At 38.5% G+C, this 12735-nt stretch overlaps 1 protein-coding gene across 2 annotated transcripts in view; it reads right to left on the bottom strand.

Annotated features, from left to right (window-relative positions):
- Positions 1 to 3026: 3026 nt before the first annotated feature.
- Positions 3027 to 12735, bottom strand: part of PRKAR2B (protein kinase cAMP-dependent type II regulatory subunit beta) — a 109043-nt gene continuing 99334 nt past the window's right edge. The window contains exons 9-12 of one of the 2 annotated variants that reach the window (XM_082473616.1): positions 7640 to 7705; positions 7373 to 7511; positions 4822 to 4962; positions 3027 to 3314 (exon numbers count right to left, since the gene is read on the bottom strand). In XM_082473616.1, coding sequence (XP_082329742.1) covers positions 4829 to 4962; positions 7373 to 7511; positions 7640 to 7705 — 339 coding nt within the window. In that variant the 3' untranslated portion in view covers positions 3027 to 3314; positions 4822 to 4828. Of the gene's footprint in view, positions 4963 to 7372; positions 7512 to 7639; positions 7706 to 12735 lie in introns of both variants that reach the window. The other variant, XM_082473615.1, reaches the window with a different exon arrangement.

Raw genomic sequence — 12735 nt, forward strand, 5'->3', positions numbered from 1 at the left:
AAAAAAAACCCCAAACTCCCCGATGGGTTTCAGGGAAGAGTTTTTAAAGGCAAAATTTGAGGTGAGGGCACAGGGTGTGACTTTCTTCTGATTGGTTGGTGGTGAGGTAATAGGGCGGGGCTTCAGGAATCGTGAGCTCAGCCTGAAGTTACCATCCTCCACCTGCTTGGGGACCTTAGTTCCTGTAGAAGAACTCAGAGATGTACCAGATTGTTATGTGTATCTCTTCAAGAGGAACCAGGACCCCGTCCCTTCTCTGCACTGTTGTTTCTTTACTGCTTTTTCTTTCTTCTCATTCCCTCACTTCCCTAATTAGTAACATTGAATCTGCCCTCTGGAACTCAGGGAAAGTCTAGGAGGCTGAAGCCTTTTCCTACAAACAAGAAACGGGACAGGAAAGGCTTTTGTTGTGTACCCCACAGGTCCTGCTCATTTCACAATTTAGAGTAATAAATGCGTCTACTTTAAAGACTCGGTTATAATTGGTACTAACAGAACATTTCAGGTATTACATTTTGCAGTGGCGTTTTAATCTTTTTGGAAAACGGCAAGACCCAGCTGTGGTTAAATCAGAATCTGGGAACAACACCTAACAGGTGGCCTTTCATTTTGAAGGTGGAGACAATTACCTCCATATCATCCACCATCACATCTTCCCTTATATAAATGTTACATGCTTCTTCAGGATTTCCTAGGCAACTTTAAATTTACAAATTTAGAGCATAAAAAAGGGACTGGAATACCCAGATCTGTTGGTCAAGCAGTTTTCCTTGGAAACTTCATACACATTTCTCTATATACTAGGCTCAATAACATCATTATTAAGAAAATATGTGTGGACAAAAAAACATTACCTACCATTTCAGTAAACAAAGAATGTTGCCTGCCCTCAAGCCAGCAGCCACGGTGCCACCCATACCGGTGCGCCCTGAGGGGAATTCAGGATGGAGAAAAACAGGATACCGGCCCTAGATAGTTAAGATATATATCAGAGGAATAATTTCAATGAGCCCAGACTCTTGCATCTCCCCATACATAGAAAAGTATTAAAATCATTAACTTGAGATCTTTTTGTGTGTGTGTGATTAGCAGTAATCTTTTGATGTTTGACTACATTTTTGTTTGTTTTTTCAGCAAAAACTCCTATATATCCTGGCCCCTCCCTTACCCCTTTGGAACAGTCCCTCAGAGTTAGCTATCTGAGAGGCTGTTTCCTGGGCTGTAGCCCTCAGTAAGGTCCCCAAATAAATATATTAATATCTCACAACTTTTAGGCTGTGTGGAGTTTTTTTTTTCTGTTGAAGTGACAGACCAAGAATTGCAGGAGGAAGCAAGAGATCTCGATTGCCCATGAGTTCTGCCATGGATGCACAAAGTAAATGATTTTGATGGAATCATTGATTTTTCTCACTTATACAAATGGGATTGATTTAAACTCTCATAATTATTGTTGGGCACACAAGTCCTCCACAAACACCTGGTTTACCTTATTGCTAACATTTCCATTATTCATTTTATTTTCAAGGTGTTTTTTTTTTAAATACCCGTAAAAACTAACAACTATATAGTTTCAGTTGCTCAACCAGTTTTGCTGCCTTGAAAAGTATCGTGGAAGAGGTAAGGTTGTCTCAATTCTTTCTCCAATTTCCTTTCTTTTTTTCCTCCAACTTCTTCTCATCAAAATTCTTTCTGATATTCAACATGAGGCTAATATTCAACACTTTTACTTTAGAAGGCAGAATTCCTTATCATTCTATTTCTCCCTTATATATTAATAATCCTGTTTCTCCCTTATGTATTAATAATTCTATTTCTCTCTTAGGCATTAACATTTTATTTAGATCTGAGAATCCCTTTTTCAGTTTAAGCTGGATAATACAGCTTATCCAGATGTATTACTTACCACTCTAGGCTTATACAATATTCATATTCTTTAAGAATGCCAAAGGCCATCTAGTCCTTGTTACAAATATAACATTTCTTGAAAAAAATTAGGAAAAATTATATCCATATTTTAAAGATGCTTTAGAAAGGAAAAGGACTTACCACTTAATCCTACCTATTTCAGTAAAATCCAAAATTCCTTGCTTCATGCCCTGTTTCACTTGCAGCATTTTAAATAGTCTGCTAGCCAGGGTTTAAAGAATGAACGAAACACATTCACACAGCATGCGTCACAAGTAGTATTTATGTTAAAGTATATGCACCAAGGCTTATATATACTACCAAATGTAAAATAGATAGCTAGTGGGAAGCAGCCGCATAGCACAGGGAGATCAGCTTGGTGCTTTGTGACCACCTAGAGGGGTGGGATAGGGAGGGAGGGAGGGTGGGAGGGAGACGCAAGAGGGAGGGGATATGGGGATATATGTATACATATAGCTGATTCACTTTGTTAAAAAGCAGAAGCTAACACTCCATTGTAAAGCAATTATACTCCAATAAAGATGTTTAAAAAAAAATTTAAAAATAAAGTATATGCACCAAGCCCTAGTTCATATCGACAGGCAGGACACACACACACACACACACGCATGCGCACATGCACACTCTCTCTCTCTCTCTCTCTCTCTCTCTACATAAAGGGAAGCACCTTTGTGTTAAAAGAGTGTCCTCCCAGAATTCTTAGCAACATAATGCATCCTTGAATGAAACATCAACAGAGAATTTCCAAATAGTAAGGACTCTTGGTCAGTGATTAAATAATGGCATCCACAACTCAAACTTGGGGTGTTTTAATTACTTTAACACATAAATTCCCTAGTGTGCTAGATTTACTTGGTTATTCTAAATGGCCAAATTAGTCTGTAACATACCACAACTATTTAAATCACATATGACCAATAGTTAAGATTTTAAAAAACCTACTGCCCTACAGAACCATACTTCCTTGCTGCATGATGCCCAGGGCTTACCTTTCACATACGCCGTATCTCTGTCGTGCTTTTCACATAGTACAATGTGCACTATGGAAGTCACATTAAAGAAACAAGCAGAAAAAAAAAAAAACAACTCATTGAAAACACTTTATTATAAAAGTGTGCTTTATTATAAGGAAATTTTAAATATAACCAACAATACTGAAAATAATATAACTGGCATTTACAGCCTTGGTCAGAGTTCTTTATTAAACAGGCATTTGTAGTTAACATTCAGCTTATGCAACAAAACAGGTAACTTGAAAAAGTGAATAAAGTTGAGAATACAGAATGATGAACGAGGAATTCGGGGTTCTTTGTGTTTTTTGTTTAGCAGACATGGCTTTTAAAATCTGAAATAGAAAACAAGTCCTCTTCATGTAGTAAGCTCTCTTCCTGCGGGAAAGTTTGCAAAATTGTTAAAACTGTTCTAAAATGTGGCTGAAGGTATACTTTACATACTTCTTATATATACATTATCCAATTAACATATTTTAACCACGTTTTCATTATACAAGCAAGACCATAAACATTCTCTAGTAAGACCACACTAGCCACAGAATCTTTTTACCCATGTATGTATTTCTTTGAAACATGTTTCCCAAAATGAAATTGCTCATTTAAAAAGGAACAACTGATTAGAATTAACCTCTCTAGACGATGGGGTCATGTAGGCCTAGAAATCATGTAAGAATATATTCCTTTGGTTGAATATAATTCATTTTATGTAGCAGAATAATAAGCATGTCAATTGTCAACAAAAATCTATTCAGTTGAGTTCATTCTGCACTTTTGAGAGTCTACATTAAAGCAAGTGGCAAGGCCTAATGGTATATTTGGAATGGACAGAAATTCCTTTTATCTTTATATATGTTTTACTTATAAACATTTATTTCTCCCACCTTGGAGGAAACCCCTGGGAGCAGATGTCTGCAAAGGATTGTATTATGTACATCTAGTGAAGAACAAAGAGATATCTTAAGGGCATGTTGATAAGGACCCCAAATATTTTTGGTATAGGAGACTTTTTTTTAGCATATATAATAAGATCTTAGGCTTTCAGAAGACAACAAATAAGTTTAAAGAGCATTTAAAAATATTTGTGACATTAAATGTCAAACTCAAATTTTTAAAGATAACAAATACAGAGAACTGCAAAATGGAAAAAGGAAGCATAGATAGATGCTTTATGAGGAAAATAATGACCTTTCATCTAAAAAGAGTCTTCCCTATTATTGTAATGACTAAACTGCCTGTCCTTAAAACCACTGAATATGTAGGTTACTGACATTATGCCAAAGAAGTCAAAAGGTACTTTATTGCAAAAATAGAAAAGGTTTTAAAATTGCATATGATGTTTTATACCATTTCACCAATAGGCCAAGGCCAGTACATAACTTACCAAGCCAGAAAAACTCGAAAACAAACATTATTAAATTGTACGTACTATATATAGTGAGTTGTAAAAAGAATGTGATGCCATGCTGTATAGCATGATTCACTGCCAAGTTCCCTCTTACATGGGCGTAGTCATAACATATCAATCTGAGTGAGTCAAAATGAACACACATTGCCTATGACAACATCCTTTAATTATCTTCTTAAACACAGATACTTCCAGTATATTATAATCATCTGAATAAACCTTTCAGTCAAATCATAATTTTGTGGAGTAGAAAGTCATTTTATCAGTATGTCGATATTTTTTTGATCTACTCTTTTAGAAAGTGATGTTAAAGCCTATTGACTATTAAATCACTACTCTGTTTACTGATACACTGTAAATGTAAAAAAAGGAAAAAACCTGAAATCACAGAAAATGCTTGGCATCTACACAAACACATTCTCAGTGGACTAACCACTACTGTGTAATTTTGTCACTATAGGTCTTCCTGCTCCATACTTTTGCTTCATGCAGTGGGTTCAACAATATCCATGTTTGTTCCAAACAGGGCAACTAATTGTTCTTCATAGGTAGCGATGTTCCTTTTCATAATTTCCATGCAAGGTCCCAAAAGCCTTTCAAATGCTTGCACATCCATGGCTAAGAAGCGGGGAGAATAAAAGAAAAATAACATTCTTTGCAAATCTGCAGAATTTCTAAGTCATTTATGGTATCTATTCTGCATATGACAATGACACAATGGCATTTTTAGATAAATATCAGATACAAGGAAAGGCATAAAGATAAAAACATTCCACTTCAAAAAGGAAGCAGCCAGTGTCCCTTGGCAGTATGATGTCCTATTGGAGGTTCCTGATCCAGGTTAAAAGAATGAGGGACTGTTATGTCAAGACCTTGGAATTTTAAAAATAAATTGGTTTTGATGTCACCACCTTAGTAATATGAACTCAAGGGCGGCAAGGGAGTGCTTTCTATCTTGTTTTCCCTTCTCAGGGTTTACGATGCTATGCTGTGAAGAATCCAAATGTTACCTTTTATGATTTTTATTCTTTCATACTATGGTCAATTCAAAACGGCAGCCAAAATAATGATTTTATCCACTGTGTAAGTATGTGCTCTATGTCGCTTAGCTTGCCTATCTCGAGCATTTTCTAAAACTGAATTTATAATATACACATGAAAATATGATCATACTATCATACAAATACAAATTAAAATACTTTTTTTTTTTGCCTCTCAAATTTGCAGAAGTAAAAAAGGCAATGTTGACAATAGAGTGAACAGACATTCTTGCACTGCTGGTACATGTAAATAAGTACAAATAAAAGTGATCTTGCAATATATATCAAAAACCATAAAAAGAAAACCCACTTCCAAAAAGCATTTCTCAGGAAAAGTCCTATATATGGACAAGTAGTCTCCGCATACAGCCACACAAAAAAGCTCTCCCCCCACCCCCAAAAATGGAGCCAAAACTCCCAAAATTATTTAACAGTGGGGAATGATTAAATAATTCATAATGTGTATATTTACCTAATGTTATAGTCTGATGCAATAAATATGAGAAACTGCCTAAGCTATAATGGATGAAAAAAAGCAGTTTAAAAAACTGTTTTAAAACAGAAAACCCATACAAATAAAAAAGATGAGAAGGAATTATAATAGGATGTGGAAATTGCTGGGTGGTGGTGGTATCGGGTGACTCTTACTTTTTCCTACCTTTTCTGTATTTCTCAAATTTAATGTGAATATAATAATTTATTATAGAAAAAAATTAATGGGATTTTTCACTCACATCGCCTTTACTCCTACTGTCTAATACCTCTACTCAGGGAAATCACCTGTCAGCTTCTAATTGTCTTCTTTTTCATCCAAGTATAACCCTTGATTAATATTATATTATTTAAAACCTTTCAAAAAGTAAATTCTCTAAGAAAATTCTGAGGATATTTGCAAATCTTAAGAACATCGAAGCTAAATTTATGCTACTGAACTATGGATGAAGAGCACAGAGTGGCTAATTACTTTTGAATCATTTCCTTGAAGAAAATGTCACCTAGGGACTTCCCTGGTGGCCCAGTGGTAAAGAATCCGCCTTACAATGCAGGGAATGTGCGTTCCATCCCTGGTCAGGGAACTAAGATCCCACATGCCGCAGGGCAACTAAGCCCGCACGCCACAGCTACTGAGCTCACGCGCCTCAACTAGAGCCCGCGTGCTGCAAACTACAGAGCCCACGTGCTCTGGAACCCATGCGCCACAACCAGAGAAGAGAAAACCCACACGCCACAACTAGAGAGATGCCCGCGCGTCGCAACGAAAGATCCTGCATACCACAATGAAGAACCCATGCGCCGCAACTAAGACCCGACACAGCCAAAAACAAATAAAAATAAATAAATAATAAAAATAAATCTTTAAAAAAAGAGAGAAAATGTCACCTATGCTGATATCTCCTGAATTATATTTTTCATTATTAAACTAAGTTATGTCTCATATATAAAATCTCAGCTATATATAGATGTCTTCTAGCTGAAGATGGCATTTCTGCTGAGCTGCTGTGTGGTACACAGAAGTAATAAACAGCTGAACAAGATTTTATTGTGCTCTGACAAGCTTGAACCTTTGATTCCTAGTACAAGATGAGTAAGTATTCCTACAGACATTCCAGCTTTCCCTTCAAAGCTTAGTGTACCTTATAAAAATGCTGTTTGAGCCTTCTTTTTTTGAGGAACACAGTGTATGTTGTTTATTTTAAAAATTCGATATAAAACTTGGTACTCAGGATTCTTATTTTAACAACATACTAAAATGTTATTTCATGCCTATAAAGAAGAACACAATATATAAGTGTGTGAAAATTTTTAAAGGAACAAAGTTGGCTTCTACAAATCGACTTTATAATGCAATGAATCCTAACCTTGTTGTATTTCGTGGGGACCATAAAACTTGTGAACCCAGTAAGAAAATCCGTACAACATGAATACGTACAATGCAGACAGAACGATTTCAACCAGGGCAAGCATGCCCAGGGCTGCATGAGTCCTACCTAAACATTTGACGGTCCCGATGGCGTGTGCGGAAGCAGCTCGGGGCTTGTTAGTTACCAGAGCAAGTTCTCCGAAGTACTGTCCCCGAGAGCACCGAGCGATTTCTACTGCACCGTTCTCCTCCGCCTCTGACTTACCCTGACAAGGTGATGGAAAGTATTAACTTTGACTCAGTTTAAGAAAAATAAAAGTTAACCTTAGTCTAAACATCAGAAGGAAAATCTATTATGTTTCTTGCTAATATTTCATGGATTTTTAGGACTTACCTTCCTTTTCATGGTAATTTTCACTTCTCCAGATTCTACAATGAAAAAAGAATCAGCCAAGTCTCCCTATCAGAATAAAACAAAAACCGAGGGTGAAAATGCAAGTTTAGCTGACGGCAATCCTGGCGCCCATCAGGCCCCTGAAATCAATCCCACCATGATTTGCCCGAAAGGTGAAACCCCACAGGAGCAGGCTATGTCCCCTTCTAAGTTGAGACGTTAAGATCAACAATTACATTGTAACAATTTCGTTTGTAAAAAATTATCTGAAATGATATACTATCTAGCATGGTATTTCTGCTAAAACTAGCCAAGAAAATACGGCAACTAACACTGAGGTAAGAATTTTGCCTGAACTGCAGTCTGGATAAAGCACATACATAGTTAGAAATGCTAGCACCGTTTCCCAGCAGCATTGCCTCTGTCAGCTGCTCCTATGCTAAAACGTGCCACTCTGTGTGTCCTAATCTACAAGCATCAGCATGGTGACCCGAGATAACCCAGCGACTCCCAAAGAGAAGAAAGCAAACAGACTTCTTAGGGAGCAGTATGTGTGGGCCCAGATGTCTGTCCTGCACCTGGCTGGGGACCAAGCTCTAGATGCCAGTTTACTGACAAGCCACCTCAAGGCCCCAAAAAGACTTCTAAAAGAAAGTGTTGCCATTTCTAACTACACATAGCCATGTTCTCGTTTTGGATTTTAAACAAACTGCCTTCACTTCCAATGATGCCTTCTGAATTAAGTACAGTAGTATAATTATGGAAGATAGCAGATACTGACCTTCCTAAGCCTCTCGAAGTGATTCTGGAGAAACTTAGGTATTTCAGAACTCTTTAGTACAATTCAAGAAATACCGTATCAGATTATATCACAAGGAATGTTGAGTCTTGATTATACTATACTGTAGTGCAGACCTGTATGTTTATAAATGCTTAAAAGACAACTAGTATCTAAAGACACCTTTAATAAACTCTAAGTATAGTATACATATCTCCTTTCCCTTACCTTTATATCAGGTTTTCATAAGAGCTTCATGTTAAAATTTCAAGTATCTTAAATCATAATAGGTCTATCGACAGCCATGTAATTTTGTTTTCAAAACGTGCTTAAATTGCATGTAAAACTAACGAATTAAGTCCTGCAGGTTGTGCCAATGTCACTTTCCTAGGTTTGAGTTTGTACTAGCGATGCCAAGATGCACTGGGAGAAACTGGGTGAAGAGTTCATGGGACTTTTTGCAGCTTCCTGTGAACCTATAATTATTTCCAAGTAATCTAAAAAAAATCATTTCAAAAGTGCTCTATACTTTGCGGTTTTTCAATTTATATCATAGACCCTCAGCCTTGTTCTCTAATTTGTCTCTACGTCGTCCCAATCCCTGACTGCACTAATCTGTATGTATGTGGGAAGTGTGGGAGGATTGATTACTTGTTTATTTGCCTTCTAAAATAATTACTCTTGAGAGGCTTTCAAGATGGCAGAGGAGTAGGACGTGGAGATCACCTTCCTCCCCACAAATACATCAGAAATACATCTACATGTGGAACAACGCCTACAGAACACCTACTGAACGCTGGCAGAAGACCTCAGACCTCCCAAAAGGCAAGAAACTCTCCCTCGTACCTGGGTAGGGCAAAAGAAAACAGAAAAAACAGAGACAAAAGAATAGGGACGGGACCTGAATGACTGGGAGGGAGCCGTGAAGGAGGAAAGGTTTCCACACACTAGGAGCCCCTTCACTGGCGGAGACGGGGGGTGGGCAGGGGGGAAGCTTCGGAGCCACGGAGGAGAGCGCAGCCACAGGGGTGCAGAGGGCAAAGCGGAGAGATTCCCGCACAGAGGAGTGGTGTGGACCAGCACTCACCAGCCCGAGAGGCTTGTCTGCTCACCCGCTGGGGTGGGCGGGGCTGGGAGCTGAGGCTCGGGCTGCGGTTGGATCCCAGGGAGAGGACTGGGGTTGGCGGTGTGAACACAGCCTGAAGGGGTTAGCACACCACAGCTAGCCAGGAGGGAGTCCAGGAAAAAGTCTGGACCTGCCGAAGAGGCAAGAGACTTTTTCTTCCCTCTTTGTTTCCTGGTGCATGAGGAGAGGGGATTAAGAGCGCCGCTTAAAGGAGCTCCAGAGACGGGCGCGAGCCGCGGCGATCAGCGCGGACCCCAGAGACGGGCATGAGACGCTAAGACTGATGCTGCCGCCACCAAGAAGCCTGTGTGCGAGCACAGGTCACTATCCACACCGCCCCTCCTGGGAGCCTGTGCAGCCCGCCACCGCCAGGGTCCCGTGATCCGGGGACAACTTCCCCGGGAGAACGCACGGCGCGCCTCAGGCTGCTGCAATGTCATGCTGGCCTCTGCCGCTGCAGGCTCGCCCTGCACCCGTACCCCTCCCTCCCACCAGCCTGAGCGAGCCAGAGCCCCCGAATCAGTTGCTACTTTAACCCTGTCCTGTCTGGGCGGGAAGAGATGCCCCCAGGCGACCTACACACAGAGGCGGGGCCAAATCCAAAGCTGAACCCCAGGAGCTGTACGAACAAAGAAGAGAAAAGGAAATCTCTCCCAGCAGCCTCAGGAGCAGCAGATTAAATCTCCACAATCAACTTGATGTACCCTGCATCTGTGGAATACCTGAATAGACAACGAATCATCCCAAAATTGAGACAGTGGACTTTGGGAGCAACTGTAGACTTAGGGTTTGCTTTCAGCATCTAATTTGTTTCTGGTTTTATGTTTATCGTAGTTTAGTATTTAGTTTATTATCATTGGTAGATTTGTTTATTGATTTGGTTGCTCTCTTCCTTTTTTTTTTAATATATAGATATATATATTTTTTCCCTTTTTCTCCTTTTGTGAGCATGTATGTGTATGCTTCTTTGTGTGATTCTGTCTGTATAGCTTTGCTTTTACCCTTTGTCCTAGGGTTCTGTTTGTCCTTTTTTTTGTGTGTGTGTATAGTTTTTATTTAGGGCTTGTTATCATTGGTAGATTTGTTTTTTGGTTTGGTTGCTCTCTCTTTTTTTTTTCTTTATTACTTTTTAATTTTTTTATTTTTAATAATTTTTTTTACTTTTTATTTTAATAACTTTATTTTATTTTATTTTTTTCTTTATTCCTTTCTTTTCTTCTCCCTTTTCTTCTGAGCTGTGTGGCTGACAGGGTCTTAGGGCTCCGGCCGGGTGTCAGGCCTGTGCCTCTGAGGTGGGAGAGCCGAGTTCAGGGCATTGGTCCACCATAGACCTCCCAGCTCCACGTAATATCAAATGGCAAAAGCTCTCCCAGAGACCCCCACCTCAACACTAAGACCCAGTTCCACTCAACAACCAGCAAGACACATTAATCAAACTACCAAAAATTAAATACAAAGAAAAAATATTAAAAGCACCAAGGGAAAAACAACAAATAACATACAATGGGATCCCCATAAGGTTAACAGCTGATCTTTCAGCAGAAACTCTGCAAGCCAGAAGGGAGTGGCAGGACATATTTAAAGTGATGAAAGGGAAAAACCTACAACCAAGATTACTCTACCCAGCAAGGATCTTAAAATAAAGGATTTAAAATAAAGACTATTACAAGAGACAAAGAAGGACACTACATAATGATCAAGGGATCGATCCAAGAAGAAGATATAACAATTACAAATATTTATGCACCCAACATAGGAGCACCTCAATACATAAGGCAAAAGCTAACAGCCATAAAAGGGGAAATCGACAGTAACACAATCATAGTAGGGGACTCTAACACCCCACTTTCACCAATGGACAGATAAACCAAAATGAAAATAAATAAGGAAACACAAGCTTTAGATGATACATTAAACAAGATGGACTTAATTGATATTTATAGGACATTCCATCCAAAAACAACAGAATACACTTTCTTCTCAAGTGCTTATGGAACATTCTCCAGGATAGATCATATCTTGGGTCACAGATCAACCCTTGGTAAATTTAAGAAAATTGAAATTGTATCAAGTATCTTTTCCGACCACAACGCTATGAGACTAGATATCAATTACACGAAAAAAATATGTAAAAAATACAAACACATGGAGGCTAAACAATATACTACTTAATAACCAGGAGATCACTGAAGAAATCAAAGAGGAAATAAAAAAATACCTAGAAACAAATAACAATGAAAACATGACGACCCAAAACCTATGGGAGGCAGCAAAGGTAATTCTAAGAGGGAAGTTTATAGCAATACAATCCTACCTCAAGAAACAAGAAACATCTCAAATAAACAACCTAACCTTACACCTAAAGCAATTAGAGAAAGACGAACAAAAAACCCCCAAAGTTAGCAGAAGGAAGGAAATCATAAAGATCAGATCAGAAATAAATGAAAAAGAAATAAAGGAAGCAACAGCAAAGATCAAAAAAACTAAAAGCTGGTTCTTTGAGAAGACAAACAAAATTGATAAACCATTAGTCAGACTCATCTTTAAAAAAAAGGGAGAAGACTCAAATCAATAGAATTAGAAATGAAAAAGGAGAAGTAAGAACTGACACTGCAGAAATACAAGGGATCATGAGAGATTACTACAAGCAACTATATGCCAATAAAATGGACAACCTGGAAGAAACAGACAAACTCTTAGAAAAGCACAACCTTCCAAGACTGAATCAGGAAGAAATAGAAAATATAAACAGACCAATCACAAGCACTGAAATTGAGACTGTGATTAAAAATCTTCCAACAAACTAAAGCCCAGGAGCAGACAGCTTCACAGTCAAATTCTATCAAACATTTAGAGAAGAGCAAACACCTATCCTTCTCAAACTCTTCCAAAATATAGCAGAGGGAGGAACACACCCAAACTCATTCTACGAGGCCACCATCACCCTGATACCAAAACCAGACGAAGATGTCACAAAGAAAGAAAACTACAGGCCAATATCACTGATGAACATAGATGCAAAAATCCTCAACAAAATACTAGCAAACAGAATCCAACAGCACATTAAAAGGATCATACACCATGATCAAGTGGGGTTTATCCCAGGAATGCAAAGATTCTTCAATATACGCAAATCAATCAATGTGATAAAACACAGTAACAAACTGAAGGAGAAAAACCATATGATCATCT

The sequence above is a fragment of the Balaenoptera physalus genome (assembly GCF_965194825.1).
Source record: "Balaenoptera physalus genome assembly, chromosome: 8".
Classification (NCBI taxonomy): Eukaryota; Metazoa; Chordata; class Mammalia; order Artiodactyla; family Balaenopteridae; genus Balaenoptera; species Balaenoptera physalus.